Raw genomic sequence first — 22,471 nt, forward strand, 5'->3', positions numbered from 1 at the left:
TTTTACTACCGGTTCTTGCAAACCAGTCCGAACCAGGGGCAACCCACCACTGATCTCACTGCTCCAGTTGTTCAGGTGGTGCCTGAGTTTGGTCAGGTAATTCTTGTGTTGAAGATTCTACTTCAAAGTCAGAATCAGAATCCGAGACCTGCGACATGACAGTCAGAGGTGGAGTGGAATCCTCAAAATGGGTCAAAATTGTGATTAAAACATCACAATTGAAACCTCACCCTTGCACATGTGTGCAAGATTGATAAAAGGAATGGGTTTGGATTGCAATACCATGACAATTATCTTGCCTGGGTTTGACACCCTTGTTGGCTGTGGAAGCTACTGGTCAGATGGAGCAAGCAATAATCATTTGTGGTAAATGACAGTAGTCACTATTTTTTAAAAAAATTAAATATATGGGCAAAACAAACCTATTCGTCTCTTTGGAGCAAAATATTAGAAACCATGAAAAATCCTGTCTTTTCAAAAAAGACCAAAAGAATTGAGGGTGGAGGGATAGTTGTCTCTCTTCAGGGGAAACAAGATGATGAATCAAGAGCAGTTGTAAATATTCTTCAAGACAGGATATAGTAAGAGTCTGAAAATCTTCCTTTTTTTCACTACCTTATTTTTTTCTCTCTCTTACTGATGTTGGGATTTCTGACATTAATAGAAAGCGGGGCTGGTTCTAAAAATGGGTTTCCCATTTCAAAGTCTGAGCTTTCTTTGTGATCAGAGCTTGCAAAAATCCTACCATTCCTCTCAAGGATTAAATTACTTGCAATTTAAGGTGGAAATAACTACTCCTGAAATTATTTATGAGTTGAGTTACTGCTTATAGCAGTGATAAACAATTGGTTGCTTGGATTTCACCAGTGATCTACCAGGGGAGGGACCCCGTCTGTCAACGCTACATAATAGAAATAAACAATAGAAATATCGCATATTTTAGCCTGATGCAATTGTACAGAAACAAGAAAAAGAAATGAACTGACATGTTGAAAAAGCAAGTAATAACACATGATACTCCTACTATTTGTGTCAAAAAGATACTTTAATAAGTGTTCCTATCAAATATAGGCAAATTAAAAGTGAGTCAGCAAAAAAAGTCTATGTTGCTACTTTCTGCTAAAGAGCACCAGCTTGGTGTAGTGATTAAAAGCCCTGGGCTAGAAAACAAGAGACCATGAGTTCTAGTCCTGCCTTAGGCAAGAAACCAACTGGGTGACCCTGAGCCAATCACTCTTGCTCAGCTCTAGAAGGAAGCAATGGCTTCCAAAATCTTGCTATGAAAACTTGCCCAGGAAGTTGCTAAGAGTCAACAATGACTTAAAGGCATGTGTGTCCACCACATACACCCAAACACACACACAACCAAACACACACACAGTCTGATATTATTGAGAATTTTAGGGTTACTAATTTGAACTAACAATTAACTAACAATGGCAAAATGCTGTAGCCTCATGAAAAGAGTATCCATCAAGCGCAGGAAATCAGGAGTCCAGGCAGTTCAAAGTTTATTGTACGCTAAAGCTCTCTACAAGAATCTGTACTTCGAATGCTCAAAGCAAATTGGTGGTAGATAAGAGTCAACGGAATTCAAAATCGCCTGGGCTTAGATCATGAATTTGTCTGACAATTCTACATAAAATGTGAATCAGAGAACAAATGACAAAAATCTTAACAAAACAGAATGTACCAATTACCACTGCAAACAGGAGGAAGAGCTGTTACACATGAAATCCAATTGTGCCTTCTATAATTTCATAAATGCCAAGCTTAAAGACTCAAAAACCATCCCACCTCTAAAAGGGCAAAATGGTGAAGATTGTAACAATGATTGCCATTAAGGCTAATCTCTTCAACACTTTTTTTTCAGTTAAGTCTTTGTCAACAGCCATGGCATCTCCCCCTCATTTCCTAGTCGTACCACAACCAATTGCAATGATCTAATCCACACTGATTTTACTCAAGATACTGTCAAAAGGGCACTACATAATCTAAAGCCATCTCTATCTATTGGTCCTGATGGAATATGTGTCTACTTTCTAAAAAAGCTCTCCTCCGCCATAGCTGAACCTCTAATCACCATCTATGAAGTATCTTTTAGAATGAGCTCCTTGCCTGACATATGGTCATTAGCAACAGTCATACCTATCTTCAAAAAAGATGACATCCCCCCAGCCTTGTTGAGAATTATAAACCAATCTCCCCTTGCTGCATCACCTGTAAAGACATGGAATCCATCATAAACCAATCCATCACCCTCCACTTAGTGACAAATAACCTACTCTCTAATAAGCAATTTGGTTTCAGGAAAAATTTGTCATGTAAACTGCAATTCTTACACTGCAAAAACATTTGGACCTCTCAACTCAACCAGGGTAAAGCAATAGATGCAATCTACATAGACTTCTGCAAAGCCTTTGATTCAGTAGTGCACGGCAAACTTCTGTTAAAACTACGTTCTTACGGCATTTCTGGATCTTTGCACAAGTGGATAGCTACATTCCTATCAAACAGGCAACAAGTAGTTAAAATTGGAAACGCTATATCAAACCCTGCACCAGTTAACAGTGGTGTTCCCCAAGGCAGCATTCTAGGAACAACACTCTTTCTGCTCTATATAAACGACCTTTGTGATCATATTACAAGCAGCTGCATCCTCTTTGCTGACGATGTAAAGCTATTTAACACCATAGACAATTCTACTACCCTACAAAACGACCTAGGTTATGTATCTGAATGGTCAAACAATTGGCAACTCCAAATCTCTGCTAAGAAATGCTCAGTCCTGCACATTGGCAATAAAAATCAGAACATCAAATACAAGCTGGGCGGAAACGATCTAAAAGATGACCCACACTCTGTCAAGGACCTGGGAGTACTCATTTCAAAAAAGCTAAACCCCAGAGCTCACTGTAACAACATTGCTAAAAAGGTATTACAAATTGTCAACCTTATTTTACGAAGTTTTCTCTCTGGTAACGCTACAATTCTAACTAGGGCATACAAAACCTTTGCCAAACCTATCCTTGAATACTGCTCATATGCCTGGACCCCACACTGTATTTCAGACATTAATACATTAGAGAGGGTCCAGAGGTATTTTATAAGAAGAGTACTCAACTCCTCTGCTCGTAATAAAATTTCTTATACCACCAGGCTTGAAATTTTAGGCCTGGATAACCTTGAACTATGCCATCTATGTTCTGACCTAAGTTTAGTACACAAGATTATCTACCATAATGTCCTACCTGTTAATGACTACTTTAACTTCAACCACAATAACACAAGGACTATTAATAGATACAAACTAAATGTAATCCGCTCTAATCTTGATTGCAGAATATATGTCTTCAGCAATAGAGTAGTAAATGTCTGGAACACTCTACCTGATCCTATTGTTAGTTTCTCTAACCCCCACATACCAGGGGTGAAATCCAGCAGGTTCTGACAGGTTCTGGAGAACCGGTAATGGACAAAGCATCCAGTGCATATTGACAAATTAAAACATACTTGAACTGATTATACTGACACTTTGAAGTCAAGAAAAATATTTTAAATAATCATTACAAGGCAATTAAATTTAAATATTCCGCCTACAGTTTCCAATAGAACATTTTGCTCCATGTTTTGAAAGTAGAAGTTTACCATAAAATTAAGAAGTCATGAGCGCAGATCAAAATTCAGTTTATGAAAACTGTTGGGTCTTGGTGTTTCCGAGCATGATAGAGATAAATAAACACTTTTCAATAAAACCTGGAAGAGCTGATATTCTATTGAACGTTCATTCTGCGTGGATATAGTGTATAAAATATAAGCCTAATTATATTTTTGAAAATTTTGAAAATTAAAACCACCATCTTCCAAAGATGATTTCTATTTAGCTAATGAAATCCTGGGTGGTCTATTTTTCTATCCAAATATTTTTTTTTAATTTAGTATTAACATTGGAATACCTCTTAGTACAGGGGTGGGCAAATGTGGCCCTTTTACAACTTGTGGACTTCAAGTCCCAGAATTCCTGAGATAGCTGTCTCAGGAATTCTGGGAGCTGAAGTCCACAGGTTGTAAAAGGGCCACATTTGCCCACCCCTGTCTTAGTACATAAATGAATCGTGGACTGGTATACATTGAAATAACATTACTTTTACCCCACCAACTAAATGGAATTTTAATCCATCTATTGATATCCGAAACAACATTCTCTAAAACATGAAACATGTTTAATTCCACATATTTATTTTTTTATAGGAATATAAAGTTTTATATACTTAATACAATATGTAGCTATCTGTGACATTCCTGACTTAAAATATTATCAATAACTGGCTATTGCTATTTCCATTATTTGATCAAACTGCACTACTAAGTAGATGTGTTTCATTGTGCTCTGCTCAGTTCTTATGTTGCCCTAAAATTTCATATGACTAGAAACAGTTTACCAGCCCATACACTTAAACATTTGTTGCTTTATCTGAGTTTTTTATTATTCTTATTTACCTTTCTTCTAAAAATATTTAAAGCAGGTTATTTAGAAATAAAGTATATTGTCATATTACTTCCTCTTTTGTCTGAGTGATGAAAAGTTCCAGGGTTCTAGTTCTTAACTGAATTGAAAAGAGATCATTAAAAGCTGACATTGTTTTGTAGTATTTTATTTTATTTACAGGTATGCAGGTTAAACATAGTGGTGACATAGTTTGAGCACTTCAAGAGACAGCTAAACCTATAATCACACATCACTTTTCTTGAGAGGAAATTCAACCTACATCTTTTATTATTCTTTCAAATCCTTTTATTGTGGTAAGAAGGATGATGATACTTTTGGATAAAGCTTGAACTAATCCTAAACCATCAGCATCTGAGTATTCTGCAGAAGAGAAATGACAATAACAATGATAGGAATGTAATAGTTTAACTCTGCTGAAATGTTATATGCCCTTACCCTACCTTGATAGTTGCATTCAAAGAAATTTGATAGTAGAATTTGTTACAATACTATTCAGGTATACATTAGTTTTCTCCAAGAGCTTGAAAAACAACACTTGAAATTGAGATTTGCACAGCAGTTTGTACATGTTATGGGCAATAATTTAACCACTTACGGTACAGGCCCATGTAGCCTATGCAGTGGTGGGTTCCAACCAGGGGTGAAATGCTCCCAGTTCGGACCAGCTCAGGCGAGTAGATAGTGGAGATTGAGGCTAGTTCGCCGAACCGTGAGCAATGGCTATGGACTGGTCCTGAACCAGTCCACAGCCTGCAGTCCTGCCATGCTTGCCTGTCTTCCATGCTGCCTTCCTGGCATCCCGGTGGCCAGCTTGCAAAGGCAGGCAAGCAGAAGTCCACCTGGAAGTCAGGCAAGCATGGCAGGGCTACGGGGAAGGATCTAGCAGCTTACTGCCCCCCCCCCCAGTCACGCAGCGGCTTCCCTGCTCAGCCCCGACAAGCTATACATCCATAGCAATGGGCTTGTTTTGTTTGCTGCGGTGGTGCTTCGGGAGGGCAGGTGGACATATTCATTATAGTTGTCAGCTTCAGACGTCCACCTGCCCTCCCGAAGCACCACCGCCACCACCACCACCTCAGTGAACAAAACAATCCCATTGTGCTGTGCCTCCTTCTGCAGTCAAACGCACCCAGCCCTGCATGCCTTTTCCTCAAATGGGCTGTGCATGGAGCGCTTGGAGAGAGAGAGAGCAAGAGAGCTCTCCAAACTCTGTTTTTGTGTGTGTGTGTGAGGGAGGGAGGGAGGGAGCGATCTGAAGCCGAGGCACCCAAACTTCTGGCAGCGGCGTGGGTGGCTTCTGAGCAGCCCTGAGTCAGCCAGCTCCACCTGACCTACTCCCTGAGTCTCGCCATTCTCCTTGCCCCCCACCCCCACCCCACTCAAGCAGCAGCAGACTCTGCAAGACAACAGGACCTCTCATTTTTCCCACAGCACGGCATACGCTTGCTACCTCTGCTTGTGTGCTTGCAAGCGATGATCTTCTCTACTTCTCTTGGGATGCTGGTGCGGGCACCATGGATGCATAGGTTGTTGGGGTTAAGCAGGGAAGCCGCTGCTTGAGTGGGGTGGGGGTGGGGGTGAGGAGAACGGCAAGACTCAGGGATTAGGTCAGGTGGAGCTGGCTGCTCAGAAGCTGCCCCCGCTGCTGCCAGATGTTAGGGTGCCTCGGCTTCAGATAGCTCGCTCCCTCCCTCACACACACACACACACACACACACACACACATACACACACACACACACACACACGTTGGAAAGCTCGCTCTCCAAGTGCCCCATGCACAGCAGAGTGATATGAATGATGTCAAACTGGCCACACCCACCCAGTCACATGACCACCAAGCCACGCCACACCAAGCCATGCCCACAGAACCGGTAGCAAAAAAATTTAGATTTCACCCCTGGTTCCAATCGGTGTTACCACCGGTTCTCTTCACGCACGCACTTTGCAGTCTTACTTACTGATACCGATCTGAAATGATATGGTTGCATGGAATGTTGAGTTACTCACATTATTGTGAATTTCCCAGCAGAAATGACATGGACCTAAGAACCCCACATCACTCCCCACAAATCATATACTATGCAAAGCAAGCCAGTGGATAAATCTGTCTTTTCTCTGTCTGATAGAAATGTTGCATTTGCAGAAATTGGTAGAATAGTAATAAGGGTAGCCAATATATCTTGCCATCTTTGCTGTCTTCAATGAAAGGCCTTTGTAATGGGTAATGCAAGTATGAATGCAAGTTTGTAGTCATGACTATTTGCATAATATTTACACAAAGTGAGAGCGCAAATGAACGAGCACAATAGCTTACAATAAACACTGACAATTTGTTACTTTTCAGATGTCTTGGAATTTAGTCCCCATTAGTTCCAGACTATGGGTTAATGCAAATATAACTTTCTCAAGATCCGGTTCCATTCAACAGTCATTTAATTACACCATACCATGGCTAAATTATATCATAAGAAAAAGAAATATTATGAGTCCTTTGGTTCATCAGTCACAGATACTACAAAAATGTTAACTTTTCCAATTTTAAGATTTCTTTTTCTCAGCAGTGGAGAATTGTATAAGCAAAGGAATTGCACAAGACCTCTTCTAGAAGCAGCTCCTCTTTTTTTTCTTTTTTTTTTATGCTGGGCTTGAGTTATTCATGCTTCTTAATTAAAGATAAACATATCAAAATGTCCTGACAAGCAGCCTAGAGCATACACAGTAACATTCTGATATCTTTCAGTTAGATGGATATCTCAGCCAATTATATGTGACCTTTTTAAAAATGCAAAACTTGAAGAAGGAACCAAAAAGTGCCAGTAACTATTTTCTACAGAACTTGTTTCTTTCTATTTTACTCCAGTTGCTTAAGCTGCCTGTGCAGTAAACATGTAGCTTTGCTAATTGTTGGAATCTGTTAATTGAGGCCAGCAGGGACCAAGAATATAGACTCTGCAAACTAAAGAAGCTAAAAGGTTGAAAACATCTGATTTGTTTTGAGGAAAACAATTGGCCGTATGGGTCCTTTAATTTTGCAGAAAATGGCTTTGCTAGAATTGTGTATGGGAACAGTTTGACTTTCAGTTGTGTGCAGATAATAGCTTGGCAAGATTGAGAAGGTTTCCTCCCCCCTTTTTATAGAGTGTCAAATACATTATTGGTGGAGGCCTTTTGTAAATGAATTATCTGTTCCTTTTTTGAATAACTTTACTCTTTAATTTTCTGGGTCTGTGAATGCGTAGCAAGCAAGCAAAGACATTTGGAGAGAATCTCCAGAGTCAGATAAAATATAAAACATTTTTTAAAGCACCCTTCTTGCTTCTACCACTCACATATTTATATGAGCTCAGATAAATGCATTCATTTGGAGTGTTCACCATGCACAATGGACAGTAGGGTTGTTAGAAGGGAAGGACTGCCATGTGGTAAGATGAATGTATCACCTGAATGGCATCCTTGTGAATGAGAAACTTTGGTTTATTGAATTATTTTCCAGAATAGTCCTATTTTTTTCCCAACTGTTGTACCAAAGTAAAGAACATTTGTATTGTTGTATTGAACCTGATCCATTGTGGAATGTTAATAACTTTTGACTTGATTCTAGTGATTTTTGACTTGATTGTAGTGGTTTTTTTATTAATGCCCATTGCTTCATTGTATCCAATTTGGGAAGTAGTAACTGAATCCACTTCCTGAAAATAACTCAAATTGGGTTATAAATTAACAAATGATATGCTGCTGGAAACCATGCTTATGATTGGTAGAATGAATGAGATCACAATGAATATCAGATGCACAGTGATGAACAGGTGTTATTAAACTCATGTCTTCTTCTTGGCGACCCTTAGATCGGGGTGAAATCCAGGAGGTGATGACAGGTTCTAGAAAACCGGTAGCAGAAATTTTGAGCAGTTCGGAGAACCGGTAGCAGAAATTTTGAGTAGTTCGGAGAACTGGCAAATACCACCTCTGGCTGGCCACAGAATGGGGTGGGAATGGAGTTTTTGCAATATCCTTCCCCTGGAGTGGGGTGGGAATGGAGATTTTGCAGTATCCTTCCCCTGCCATGCCCACCAAGCCACACCCACCAAGCCACACCATACTGACTAAGCCACGCCCACAGAACCAGTAGTAAAAGAAGTTGGATTTCACCACTGCCTTAGATGTCTTGTTGGTAACTGGTAAGCAAAATGTAGGACAATTGATCTAATCTTTTTAGTTGTTATTCTTAGCAGCTATAGTAATGCGGGACCTGGGCCAAATGTGCAAGGGTTTCCCTTAGCAAAGCAAGCAAGAATACCTTCACATTCAGTAAAATGGGCTTATTACATTTTAAAATGGGTCTCTACACTACATTTAGCATAGAAACCTATCTAATTACAGCATTGTGCTTCACAGAACATAGTGTTACAGAGACTTTAGATTTGTATATTAACTATCCAGTTACTTTGGGAGGTATACCTGTAGCTGACAACTGTAACCTTCCCAAAAATATCTGAAATATATCACGGAGAGAATGTTGTAAATTGAAGCAGATGAAATACTGTTTGAAACTACATCTGACAAGAGCAAGAGTATATATTGACACTTTCCAGCATATAAATATACTGCTGAAGTCAATTTTCAAAATGCTTCTTTAATAAAAACTATCAATATCAGTTCCCATTTGTGATTGCTGAGATTATTAATAGATCTTTATGCCACTCTCCTGGAGAACTTGGATCTCGGTCTGATAGAAAATTGGGCTCTTCTATAATTTGGCTTTCATCATATATGGGTTCTGTGCTTTTACTGCAGAAGCAATTTTAAAGTCACCTTTTGAAATTGAGTTGTTATGTTAAACCATCCTCTTTTTTCACCCTTTTTCCACTTTTGGCCATTGATGTAACAGAGATATAAAACAGAAATATGACCTATTTCAGAAGTAAAAAAATCTGAGTTAGAGTAAATAATTTTCTTCATTCAGCAACAATTTTAAAAGCAAAATGCAAATAATAGATTGCTTATTAAGTCTCTGAGGTTCATTCTTTCATGCTGCAAGAAAAGGCAAAGACCAAATAATCCCTAATATTTTTATGGAACTGTTTCTTATGACTCGATAAATGCCTTAATAATAATAATAAAAAGAAAGAAATACATTTCCTTGGAAGGAGACTCTAAACTCAGCCTTATAAATTAGCCTCCATAATTAGACCCAAACATTAAGTCCAGCCATAGAAGTTGTTTTGAAGAAAGATTGTGTGGGGAGCTTAAAAAATAGTTTTATGTAATTTTGTGTACAGTATGTGAATGTACTGTTTAAGATCTTTTATTGTACAGATAGAAAAGAATAATCTGGAGAAGCCTATGACACGCTGCTGGAAGTGGCACCCAGAGCCATCTCTCCAGGCACGCCAGCCATCGCCTGTTGCTCTTCTGGGTTCCGGTGCGCATATGCATGCTGGCAAGGTGGTCTTCATGCGCATTGGAGCAGCTCCCTGGTGTGCATGTGTCCCCCGTTGCTCTTCCGGGTGTGCACAATAGCCAGCTGGTCTTCACGCATGCACGCATTGCCATGCGTGCCGGAAACTGAAAAGTCAGCTTTCTGGCATGCACATGTACCCCAGGGAGCTGCTCTTCTGGTTTTTGGTTTTGCCCCTATGTGCGCAAGCGCGCTCCAGTTTTGGCACTCAGTGCCAAAAAGGTTCACCAACACTGATGTAGACGGTGACTGGATTGAGATATATAGAAATGATCATGAAATTATTCCATCTTGAACCGTTTGGGAAGAGGATAAAAAAAGGCCTCCTACCTCACACTAATGATATGAAACACTGAAGCTGATGCAATGAATGTAAACCAGATGGCTTACATTTAACTATTTCCCCTGTCTATGGAGATTCTCAATCATCCAGGTCATGGTTGTCCCAAAAGCGCTTTTTCAAGAGGCAACTGGACTTTCTGGTTTTTCTTTGAAGACGTTTAGCTTCTAAGACAAGAGCTTCTTCAGCTCCATATGTCCCTTGCCGTATAAAAATTATGAAATTGTACCTAGCTACACTGAGACAACTGATGATTCATCACAGTACAGTATATGCCAAAATGCATTGTCCATATGTTTCAAAAAGTTTCTACATGAAGGTATCTAGAAGCTTTCTTTCCCAATTTTTGCAAGTCGCTGAAGGAATGCTCAACATCAAGAACTTTTCAATATAGTGTTCCCAATCCCCAAGCAATGAAGTAGGAAATAGGAAAATAAATAGAAAAATCATGATGCTGATTAGTTGCTTGATTGGTATTTTTGCTTTATGATCTACTCAAATCCTTTTGGATAGCTTTGTCTATAAATCCAACATTAAACGAAATCTTTATTTTAGAAAAGAATGACTGATCAGAGTTAGAGCATAATTGAAGATGTGCTTCATTGGCTTTTCAAATGGTTTTCTGTTATTATTGTTCATCGATTAGGTCATTTCCTGGGCAACAACACTGTTATTGATGTGCTGAGACAAGCAGGATTTGAAGTGGAGCACATACCTGCAGGACAACCAGTGGAAAAGTAAGCTTGATTTCCCTTCATTGATCCTTTTTCATATGCTGATCTAACAATGTCATAAAGGTATATGATCTGATTTCTCCTTTTCATGTCAGTAAGCAACTTTAATTGTCCAGAACTAGCATGAGCAGAAAAATTGTTGTCTTTGATAAGCCATTGACCGTAAATATATAGCTTTCTATATGAAGAAATTATTTGTTGATGGTTTTGTTCTTGTCTTCTTCTCTAAACAAGTCGATTTATGCAATTTATGTCTCTCCCTCAATACCTTCAAAAGGTTGAAAATGCCTGAATGAAAAGATTGTCAGATCAAATGCAAATTCCAGAGACTATATTTCATTGTTTGGGGCTCTCACAGAAAATTTTCTTTCACATGCTTGATGTATGGGCATTTTGAAAAAGTCCTTATCCTAAGGACTTAATATTTAAACAGCTGCATAAAGAAGAGCACACGGATAAAAAGGCCTAGTTTAAATACTGTAAATTGCACTTGGAAAATAATTGATAAAATATGGAAGAGTGAACTGACAATAACATCTTCTCAAATGAATCAGTGCTATAAACAATGATTTGTTTTGTTTTGTTTTCCCCAATATAGAAATAAATCTATGGGAGTAACGCTACATTAAAATACAAGGACAATGCCTAGCATGTACAATAGCCAAACTAAAAATTATAGGATATCTTACATTCCGTGTTCAACTTCGTAGAGACTGTAGCAAAGATATCAAAAGAGAGAGATTCTTTAATTTCCATATTCAGTTTTGATTTCCATATTCCTGTCCTCTCTGACTGCAGGGGTAGCAATTGATAGAGAAAAAAAATATATGCACAAAGTCAACTTACACATTTATCTCAAGATTAGTTTTCTCGGTGCCAGGTTCTTTTGAGTAAAGATTGTATTGAAATCTAAATATATATGGTTGAATGTAGAAGCGAAAATAACCCAATCCAAGTGACAATTCAGTCTAAACCTCAGCACACCTGAGTAGCACAATACTTTATGCTATAAAATAATATACTCATTTTATTACCATTTATGATTTGCTATATTATTTTCTTCATAACATTAATCAGCTCTCCATTAATAAATAAAAAACAGTTGATCAATTATAACACTGAAATAAAATATATTTTAAAATACAATAGGAATAGTAAAATAAAGAAATATGAAATGGCATAGCATCTAAACAACAGAAAATTAAAAAGTAGGCTGAACAGATCTAAGAGATTACAGAAGAATTTTAATTGTTAAAACAAACTAGAGTGGTGGAAATAAAAAGGTGCTTATCTGATTTTAAAATTAGAGTTGAGGGAACATCTTTAAAATGATAGTCAACACTTGGTTACATGCCAGCACTTCATCTGGAGAGAGCATCCAAGGATGCTCACAGATTTTCAAGACTAGCGAGGAACAACAAGCAAAGAAAGGCCTAAAGACCAAAGCCACTTATTTTAACTTCGATACAATAAAGGACTGGGAATCACTGATTATATTGAAGCAATGGCATATGTTTATACTCAGGTAATCCTCGATTTACCGCCATTCACTTAGGGACCGTTCAAAATTACGACGACACTGAAAAAACAACTTACAACTGTTTTTCACACTTACAACCATTGCAGCATCCCCATAGTCACTTGATCAAAATTCAGATGCTGGGCAACTGGTTCGTATTTACGACAGTTGCAGTATCCCAGGCTCATGTGATCATCTTTTTCTACCTTCTCACAAGCAAAGTCAATGGAGAAGCCAGATTCACTTAACAACCATGGTACTAACTTAACAGCTGCAGTGATTCACTTAAGAACTCTGGCAAGAAAGGTGTTGTGCCCCAGCTATGGATCCCAAAGAACGCAGCACACACAAAGTCTGTACCAAACTCAATTTACTAAAATAACTCAGTCTTTTTCAAACAAAGGCTGTTAATAAACTTTCTTAACAGCCTACAAAAAAACAAAGATAAAGTAATCACAATCTTACTATGGTTGGCAGAAAGCCCAGAAGCAATTTACAGAGAATCCAGACGTGAAGGAGAGTGAACTAAAGTTTTTCCCTGCAAATTGCTTCAGTCGGCGTTCCTCCTTAAATAGGCTAAGGGAGTGGCCAATTAGCCCCAAGCCTTACTCTCGAGGAGACCTCCTCCTGAGGAGCCACTCCTGCCTTTTGGCAGCTCTGCGTGCCCGTGCATCGAGAAGAGGCTCCACCTCTTCGTTCTCTTCACTTTGAGGAGCTTCTGGAGGTTCTGAAGGCCCTGGCTGAATCCCTGCCTCTGGCACCACATCTTCTCCAGCCTCCTCATTATCTGACTTGAATGCCAGCTGCACAGGCTGCTGGCGCAGCACCACACCAACCTCCTCATTGTCAGAATCAGCTACAAGCCACTGACGGGCCACAACAAAAGGTTGTAAAATGAGGCAATACTCACTTAACAACCGTCGTGCCTAGCAACAGAAATTTTGGGCTTAATTATGATCATAAGTCAAGGACTGGGACTGTAACCTTCCAGTCCCAGCTAACATTTAAACCAGTTAAACTTTCTAGGCCATTTTTAAAAGCAGTTCTAACTTCTATGTCTATATGTGCTTCAGGAGTCCAGCTACTGTAACTGTTATAGTATGTTCTCAGGGAATGTTAGTCCCTCAGAAAGATTTCAGTAAAGTAGATTGGAATTGGTTTACACTGTTTTCTTTCACGTTGCACTTGTGCCTTGTAGATGGAACTCTTCAGTCTTCATTGATGTTTCTCTGAAATAAAGTGATGGTACACTTTGTATTATCCCAAGTGGTTACAAAGGTTTCAAGTGGCATCATGCGCCTATAGAGAATGCCATCTTATCTACAGAAGTCTGCAGCTTATTCGTAGTCACTCCTATCTACCCTGCACTCATTCCCCCACCACCACCTCAGTATAATAAGCCCGTCAGTCTAGGAACCTTCACATGTTTAATTAAATGGTTTCCAAAGCTAATCTGTTTAAACTGAATCGCAATGATTCAGAATGTGTTGAAATCATTTTAACTACTCATGAAAGCTACTGAAATCACTAATCCTAATTTTACCTGGACTATTGGCTGGATTCACCTGTGGTATTATGCCATATTTCTGTTAAATGAGATTTTTAATTTAAACATTAGCCACCAATCTGGCCAACGTGGTTTAGCCAACATTCCATGGCTAAAAACTCTAGGTTTATTGTTATATCTGAATGGAGCAGTGCTGAGAATGGTAAACCACTGCCTACAGAGATTGTTTTCAGACTCAGAGCAGATGTTTGACCCAATGTGACATATTATTGTAATAAAATCAGTTGATACCCAATAGCACTGATAGTTTGGGCCCTGGGTGGAGAATGTGGGTGAAAACAGCTTAAAATACTTGGGAAACATGGTCTCAAGTAATAGGTTTTGGACAAAGAAGTTCTGTGTGGTTTTTAATGTAGACCAATAGTTATGCCTTTTAAAACAAGGGCAAAATGCAGTCCTTCTGATAATTTGACCAATATTATTTTGGATCCAACAGTGAGTTCAGAAGGAGTACAATAGAACTGAGAGTAGTATATTTAGTTTGGCTGGTTCTAGTCAAACAAGACCACAGTCAGTGGTCTGGATTGGATGAAAATAATACAGGTATGACTCAAAATGTCAGGTAAATTAGGGAAAATTTGTAAAGCCATGCCTGCTACTAGTATAGCTTTTTCTTTCAGTGACAAAGCTGAATGTTGAAAAGTTCCAAAGTAACTAGTTGCAAAGTAGCCAGGCTATTTTACGACCAAAGCATTTAAACTTTGTCAGACTGAAAAAGTATAATTTACTGCTGACAGCACAGCTTCAATTTGTGGATCATTTATATACATTTTTATAGCTACCCAGTCAGTATATGGCTCAAGGTGGCCTCCATCACCAACTAACAGTAGTGAATTTCATACCAACCGCATAATAGAAAAACATAAAAACATAAACCAAAACTGGAACATATGCACACAAAGTGCCAAGACAAACACATCCAGTGGATCCTACCATACCCAGATTTGATGCCTGGGGGTGGTGGAAACGGGGAGGAAAAACAGGTTTTTAATGTCTTCTAAAATGCAGGCCAGGTTGGGGCCAGCCAGATCTCAGGGACAATGCTGTTCAAAAGGATAGAGTAATGATATAGAAAGTACATCTCATGACATTGCCTAAGTGACAGGATTCAGAGCATGCCATCTTTCTCAGATCTTACTGAACATGCAAAAATGATCGAAGGCAGAGTCTCACAATATTCAGAGATTAGATAGACAGACAGACAGACAGACAGACAGACAGACAGACAGACAGATGGATGGGAGACAGACAGACAGATAGACAGACATGATAGTGTCAACTCTTAGTTGCAGATTTTTTTTCTAGGAGTGTCGTATATGTTTCCAGTAGACCTTCAGTTCTTCCAACAATACATCTATCACAACTGTAACTGAGCCCATCCACTTTGCTGCTGGTCTTCCTCTTCTCTTTCCTTCTACCTTTGTTAATGTTACAGTCTTCACTAGAGAGCTAGGTCTTGGCATAATTAGAACTCTGGGTTGAGTTGTTCAGTGATTGATTTGTTTGTTTTCTTGTCTATCATGGTATTCTCCAACATCAAAGTTCAAAAGCATCAATCCTGCTTCTTCAAAGTCCTTTATCTAAATGTATATATGTATTATTTATTTATTTATTTATTTATTTATTAGTTTGATTTATATGCCGCCCTTCTCCGGAGACTCAGGGCGGCTTACAATGCTTTTAAGCAATAGCCTTCATACTTTTGTATATACCTGCTTAGTAGCCAAGCGGTGTTCTTTTTTATACAAAGTCAGCTTATTGCCCCCACAAACCGGGTCCTCATTTTACCTACCTTGGAAGGATGGAAGGCTGAGTCAACCTTGAGCCTGGTGAGAATTGAACTTGCAGTAATTGCAGGCAGCTGGCAGCTAAATACTACTTTAACAGTAGTTTAGTCCACTGCGCCATTATTTATTGTATAAATACAATACTTATACTGTGCAGATATATATATATATATATATATATATATATATATATATATATATATATATATATATATATATATATATGTTTCCATCCATTCAAATCTATAAAAACATCTGATGAAAAGGGGCAGTTCTATTCAAGTTCAAGAATGTATCTTGTGTAGAAGCTGCTAGCCATTTCATTACTATATCCAATGCAATTAATTTTTACTTTTTCCTGAATAGTGCAAGGATCAAAGGACAAAAGTGCAGGATAATTAAATGTTAAACTTACAGGTTGACTCTAATAGACTATGGTTTAAGTGGCTGCTTTATATTTGCTGTCCATTTCTCATTTAATTGTTCTGCTTGGTGCAGAATCATCTCTAATAAGGTAATGCAGCGCAGGATATATTTATAAAACTGCCATCCAAGATCTCTTGTCAGTAAATGAGTATTTTCAAAGACAAGACAAAACATATCCACTGAAAGGAAACACTGAAGCAGAAGTGAATAAGTACTAAAGAAGCCCATGCAATTCCCAATTTGTGTCAAATTATGTTGAAAAGAAATTCCTATGTATACGCATAGTCTCAAAATAACACTTTTGGGAGTGTGAGTTTATGGCAATAAAAAGAATTCCTGAGTTTAATCCATATAAACTGCACTCTCTTTTTTAAAAAAGAGAACAAAATCTTGCTATTAAAATAAAAAATATATCCCTATCAGGGAATGCTGCAAGTGGCCTAGGATCTATGGAAGATAATGGTTTCTAAATAGTATCTTGAGTTCATTATTTATTGTATAAATACAATACTTATACTGTGGATTTATTTTTATGTAGCGAATGGCATATATATATATATATATATATATATATATATATATATATATATATATATATATGTACACACACACACACACAGACAGACACACACACACACACACACACACACACACACTGTGGATATTTGAATGTAAGTGGGGAAAGAACTCATTCCTAGTAGTCATCAAGTTTATATTTATTTATTTATTTATTATTTATCAACAAGTACAAGGAAACAAGTATCAGTATAGACATAGACATGGGCACATGAAAAAATGGCACAAACAAATGGACATATATAAGCAAAACATAGCCATAAACACATAAAATGAGTACATACAAATGGGGACAGTAGGACAGGGACGGTAGGCACACTAGTGCGCTTATGCACGCCCCTTAGGGACCTCTTAAGAAATGTGTAAGGTCCACGGTAGACAGTTTAAGGTAAAAGATATGGGGGTTAGAGAAACTAACAACAGGATCAGGTAGAGTGTTCCAGACATTTACTACTCTATTGCTGAAGTCATATTTTCTGCAATCAAGATTAGAGCGGATTACATTTAGTTTGTATCTATAGATAGCCCTTGTGTTATTGCACTTGACGTTAAAGTAGTCATTAACAGGTAAGACGTTATGGTAGATAATCTTGTGTACTAAGCTTAGATCGGAATGTCGACGGCATAGTTCAAGGTTATCCAGGCCTAAAATTTCAAGCCTGGTGGTATAAGGAATTTTATTGCGAGCAGAGGAGTTGAGTACTCTTCTTGTAAAATACCTCTGGGCCCTCTCTAATGTATTAAATTAGTTCTGGTCAGTTGAGTCCAGAATTCTGGTTGCTAAATGGTGGTTATTAAATGAGTCATGTCCAATTTTACAAGTTGTTTTAATAATTCTTAACTGATTCTTAATTCTTCAGTTAAGTGACTCCTGTGGTCGTTAAGCAAATCTGACAATCTCCTATTGACTTTGTTTCTCAGAAGATGGCTGGAAAAGTCACAAATAATGGTCACATGAACCCAGGACACTGCAGCTGTCATACATACAGGGTGGTTGCCAACTGCCCAAATTTTGATCTCATGTCATAGTTGTAAGTGAAACAATTGTCACTTTTTTGAGTGCCTTTGTAAGGCGGTCACTAAATGAATGGTTGTAAGTCAAGGACAACCTGTATGCTTAAGTATGTTTTTTAATCTCATAAAGCAACTTAGAATATTAAAATACTTATTAATACAACGTACATACTTACATTGTGCTAGGATGGGAGTCTTGATTAATGAAAGCTTTACTCCTTTGGGGTACATGTAGAATACCAATTGACAGTAAAGTTTTCAAGTGTGACTATTTGCCTTTATCATTTCCACTGTACGTGAACATTTCAAGCACCATTATCTGTCCACATTTCCTTGGATGAATGCACTGCCTCTTCTGTGGTCTTTTAAACTTTGAATTAATATGTATCTATGTTGATTATAGGTACAGTAAGGAGGAAAATGCATGGTATAAGTGTCTTTGATACAATAAAGCTATGTGGTATACATATCTTTGATGCAATAAAGCTAAGAGACCTCAGAAGAACAGGGGTTGTGTTTAATATCTGAATTTCTCTATCCCATTTCACACATCATCTCTTGATAAATCTATTTATTTTGCAGCCCCAAGGCAAGCCGATATCACCCTTCCTCTGCAACAGCTGCCTCCGTTGTCATTGAGCGTATACAGTTGTCTTCATCTTCAGCATCTCCTCATGCCAATGAAGAAGATAGCCTTCCTCCACACCTTCTGCTACCAGACAGCATCAGCCAGCTAGAAGAATTTGGACGGCAGAAAAACTGGCACAAGAAACAATATAAAATCCACCGCCAAAGGAAATTCAATGATCTCTGGGTTCGGATAGAAGAAGGGTAAGTATCCTGTGCTTATTTCCAGTAACCCTGTCATCTGTGCTGCTTTGAAAGGACAAGAGTCCTTAGGTCCACATGGAAAACTTGTAAATTAATCTCCTTAATTCATGACAGGGATATAAAATCTGAAAGAAACTCTACAAATATAAATTGTTTTTAGATTCAGTTCATTCTCAACCGCTTCTTATAATCTTCATTGCTGTAAGTGTAAAATCAGGAAAAGAAGACAATAAACAGAGCATAAGAACTCTCAATTATAAATCTGTTTATAAGTATTATTTACCTGTGAGGGTAAATAATAATTGATGTCTGTCCCTAGTTTCCTATAAAGCTGAAGGCTTTATTTTTGTACTTCTGTTTCTTAAGTCTGAGGAGCAAAGTTTTCTTTCCTTGCCAGCATGTATGCTCTCCACTTGAAAGGATAAGAATGCAAAAAATGACATTTTTGTAGTATGTGAACAATAGATACTCAATACCAAAGGAAAACATCAATGCTAACAATCAAAGTGCTTTGGCAGGTCTTTTAGCCTAAACATTTGCACAGACACAGAGGGAGGGAGAGAAGGGGGGCAAGGGAAATGAAGTGGGAGAGAGAGAGAGAGGAAGAGAGAAAGGAGGAGAGAGAGGGAAAGAAAGGGAGGGAGGGAGGAGAGAGAGAGATGTAATACATGTACAAGGAGTGATTAAAAGCATCTGCAATAAACTGCACTAATTGTAGTCAGAAATAGTAGCTCTTATCAATTGTGCTAGAATTTCAGACATTTTGCCCTTCCTTTTTAGACAGTGCAGTGATACAAAGCAGAACTGTCTGTCATGATGAATATTTAATTATACTAAGTTGATCCTGTAAGGTGAATTTTGCTCTTGTGAACTCATGAAGTGTGCTGCTTTTGTGTACTCTCACTTCCCCAAAGAGCCACGGAGTGTGGGGTTTCTATCAAAGAGGAATGGGGAGGTGTATATATGTGCATGTGTTAATTTATTTAAAATAAACTGCCCTAGTTCTGCATCAGGTTCATTAAATTAAGTTTTAATTCAAAACATTATGACATCGGTGGGGAAACGACAAAACCTAATTAAGACTAGTCTTCTATACTTGCAAACTTCCCTGTTTTCAGGAGCTCTGCCTCATCAGCATTTTCAATCATACCAAAGTTGATTCACTATTTCATCTAATCATGCTTATTTATCAGCCCTTCAGTTCTTCATGCTCAATAAGAAAAGAACCTTAGAGCTGTTGGGAGCAGAGAGATGCTGAAATTTGCATATGCTTCCTTTCCCTAAATACCCTTTGAGCCCTCACCTCTACAGAATGAATGACTGCACAGGATTGGGCACAAAGAAAGGTCTTCAGATTATTTTTGGATATGATTGCCCGGTGACATGCCAGAAGTTTTGGATGTCATATTGAAACTTACTCATCTCTTGAACATTTCGGCTCAATATATATGCTCCATACATTTCTCAGTTCTCATAGTATAATTGTGCAAGATACACTGTAACCTGAAAGAAGTACAAGGTGGGAAAGGTGCAGCTCCAGTTGCAAATGGGGTGTGCTTGTCTTAGCTTGCTTTAGATCAAGGGCTTCGGAGAAGGGCATGGACATTTTTATTCTGTCAAAGGTTTACAAATGTTTTCCTTATATTTGGGGAATCCAGAGTCCACGGTGACATAGCGACATCATGAAAAAAGATGGTGCATCACTTGAGATGCCTGTAACTTTGGCAAAGGGGCTTTTTTTTTTTGGCCTTTAAAATAGATTATGCCTTCCCAAAGGAATAGAATTTGGTTTTCTTACCAGAAATCAGTTAGAAGTTGTACTACTGATGTAGAGCCCTGTTTCAAAATTTCTCAAGGAGTCCCAGATCATATGTAATGGAATCCACATGAATGGATAGAACCATTTCTCCGTTATTTAAAAGCCGTAGAGAAGATATGGCTCATATTCCAATGTGAGTGCAACACTTCTCATGAGAGAGAAGAGTAGCAATGTTATGAAAGACTGGATGAGCCTTTATAAAATAAATGATTACCTTACCATTCTAGTTATTGCATCATAACTAGACGGTCTTCTTCAGGTCAAGGTTGACTCTTGGTGACTTCGTGGTCACATCCATTTAGTTGCGTTGTCAACACTGTGGAAATTATTTAAAGGTAAAGGTAAAGGTTCCCCTCGCAATATGTGCTAGTTGTTCCTGATTCTAGGAGGCGGTGCTCATCTCTGTTTCAAACCTGAAGAGCCAGCGCTGTCCGAAGATGTCTCCGTGGTCATGTGGCTGGCATGACTAAACACCAAAGGCACACAGAACACTGTTGCCTTCCCACCAAAGATGGTCCCTATTTTTCTACTTGCATTTTTTACGTGCTTTCAAACTGCTAGGTTGGCAGAAGCTGGGACAAGTAACGGGAGCTCACCCCATTACGCGGCACTAGGGATTCAAACTGCTGAACTGCTGACCTTTCAATCGACAAGCTCAGCATCTTAACCACTGAGCCACCACTTACCGTTGCTTTATTCAGGGATGTTTTAAAAAAACACAATGATGTGAGCAAAAGAGGAATTAGGAAAAACACCCTCAACATAGTCAAGTTTGATTATGTAATCTTGTGAGCACTCTGTAAATTACATGTACATATATGTGTTCATTGTAATCTGGCTAAACACCATGCAGATCAATCAACTACTGGAAAATGATCATATCTACATTTCAGTTGTATCAGCACTATCCTGCCCAGGCTCATGAGGCTGTACCTGTGCGAGTGATACAGCAGCTGCTCTTGGGAGCCCTTAGTTTCCTGATAGATATGATAAATGAAGATAAAACATGCAGGTAAAATAATGGAAGAGCATAAATTGACAATGTCTAAATCTCTCTTTCCATGGATGGCTTTTCCTTGAGATTTTTTTTTGCCTTACGTTAATAGTAAAGGCATGCCAAATATATTAATTAAATCTTCTAAACAAAACTTTTAAGAGAAGAAGCCACTGTTTGAATTGTGAGGTCTCCGTAAAAATCTCAGTAAAAAAAAAAAATCATGCCAGTAGATTTTTTCCCCCTTTATTTATCTCCCAAATAAGCAATTTGCTCAGTCTGATTTTAGTTTTTGTTCCAATTCTGAATTACCCTATACTTCTTGTGTTAAAATATTGCCTCTATTCAGTTAGTAAAGATTCCTATGAAAGTTTAGGAATTGGAAAAATGAGGAAACAGTCAGTTGTCCTAAAGTGACCTTCATGAAATTCCATCCTTTCTCCATTAGTATTGTATACTAAAAGTCTGACCTTCCCAGCCATACTTAGATAACTTCATTCCTTTCTTTTACTATCCCAATAATTTATTTATGACTTTGAATTCAAAAAGTGTTTTATCCCTCTTAGAAAATCTTTTTTACAAGTTCCCAAAATCATGAATAATTGTGGGAGGAGGACTCTGGTCTGTTTACATATTAGTAGCCTTATAGTTCAAACATAATTAATTTAAAACTGGTTCACATTTTCCAGAAAGGAAATCAGTATACTATGGGGAAAAGAAAAGCAACACAGAACTCATAATTATGTGAAATAGATACAATGAGTTACAACATATGTTTAAATTTCAGTAGTAGGATTTTTACAGGGTTTAAAGCATGGCGCTTCAGAAGGTTGCATCTTGTCTCTACCAACAAGGAGAAAAGATGATTAAAAGAATGGGGCCTCTACTCTTTC

General features: G+C 38.2%; 1 protein-coding gene across 1 annotated transcript in view; it reads left to right on the forward strand.

The window, feature by feature from the left end:
• Positions 1–22,471, forward strand: part of TRABD2B (TraB domain containing 2B) — a 227,164-nt gene that overhangs the window by 199,427 nt on the left and 5,266 nt on the right. The window contains exons 5-6 of the mRNA XM_070939564.1: positions 10,958–11,048; positions 18,517–18,765. Coding sequence (XP_070795665.1) covers positions 10,958–11,048; positions 18,517–18,765 — 340 coding nt within the window. The remainder of the gene's footprint in view (positions 1–10,957; positions 11,049–18,516; positions 18,766–22,471) is intronic.

This window comes from Pituophis catenifer, unplaced genomic scaffold, assembly GCF_029215685.1.
Source record: "Pituophis catenifer annectens isolate HBS135680 unplaced genomic scaffold, rPitCat1.0.hap2 SCAF_3, whole genome shotgun sequence".
In the NCBI taxonomy this organism is placed as follows: domain Eukaryota; kingdom Metazoa; phylum Chordata; class Lepidosauria; order Squamata; family Colubridae; genus Pituophis; species Pituophis catenifer.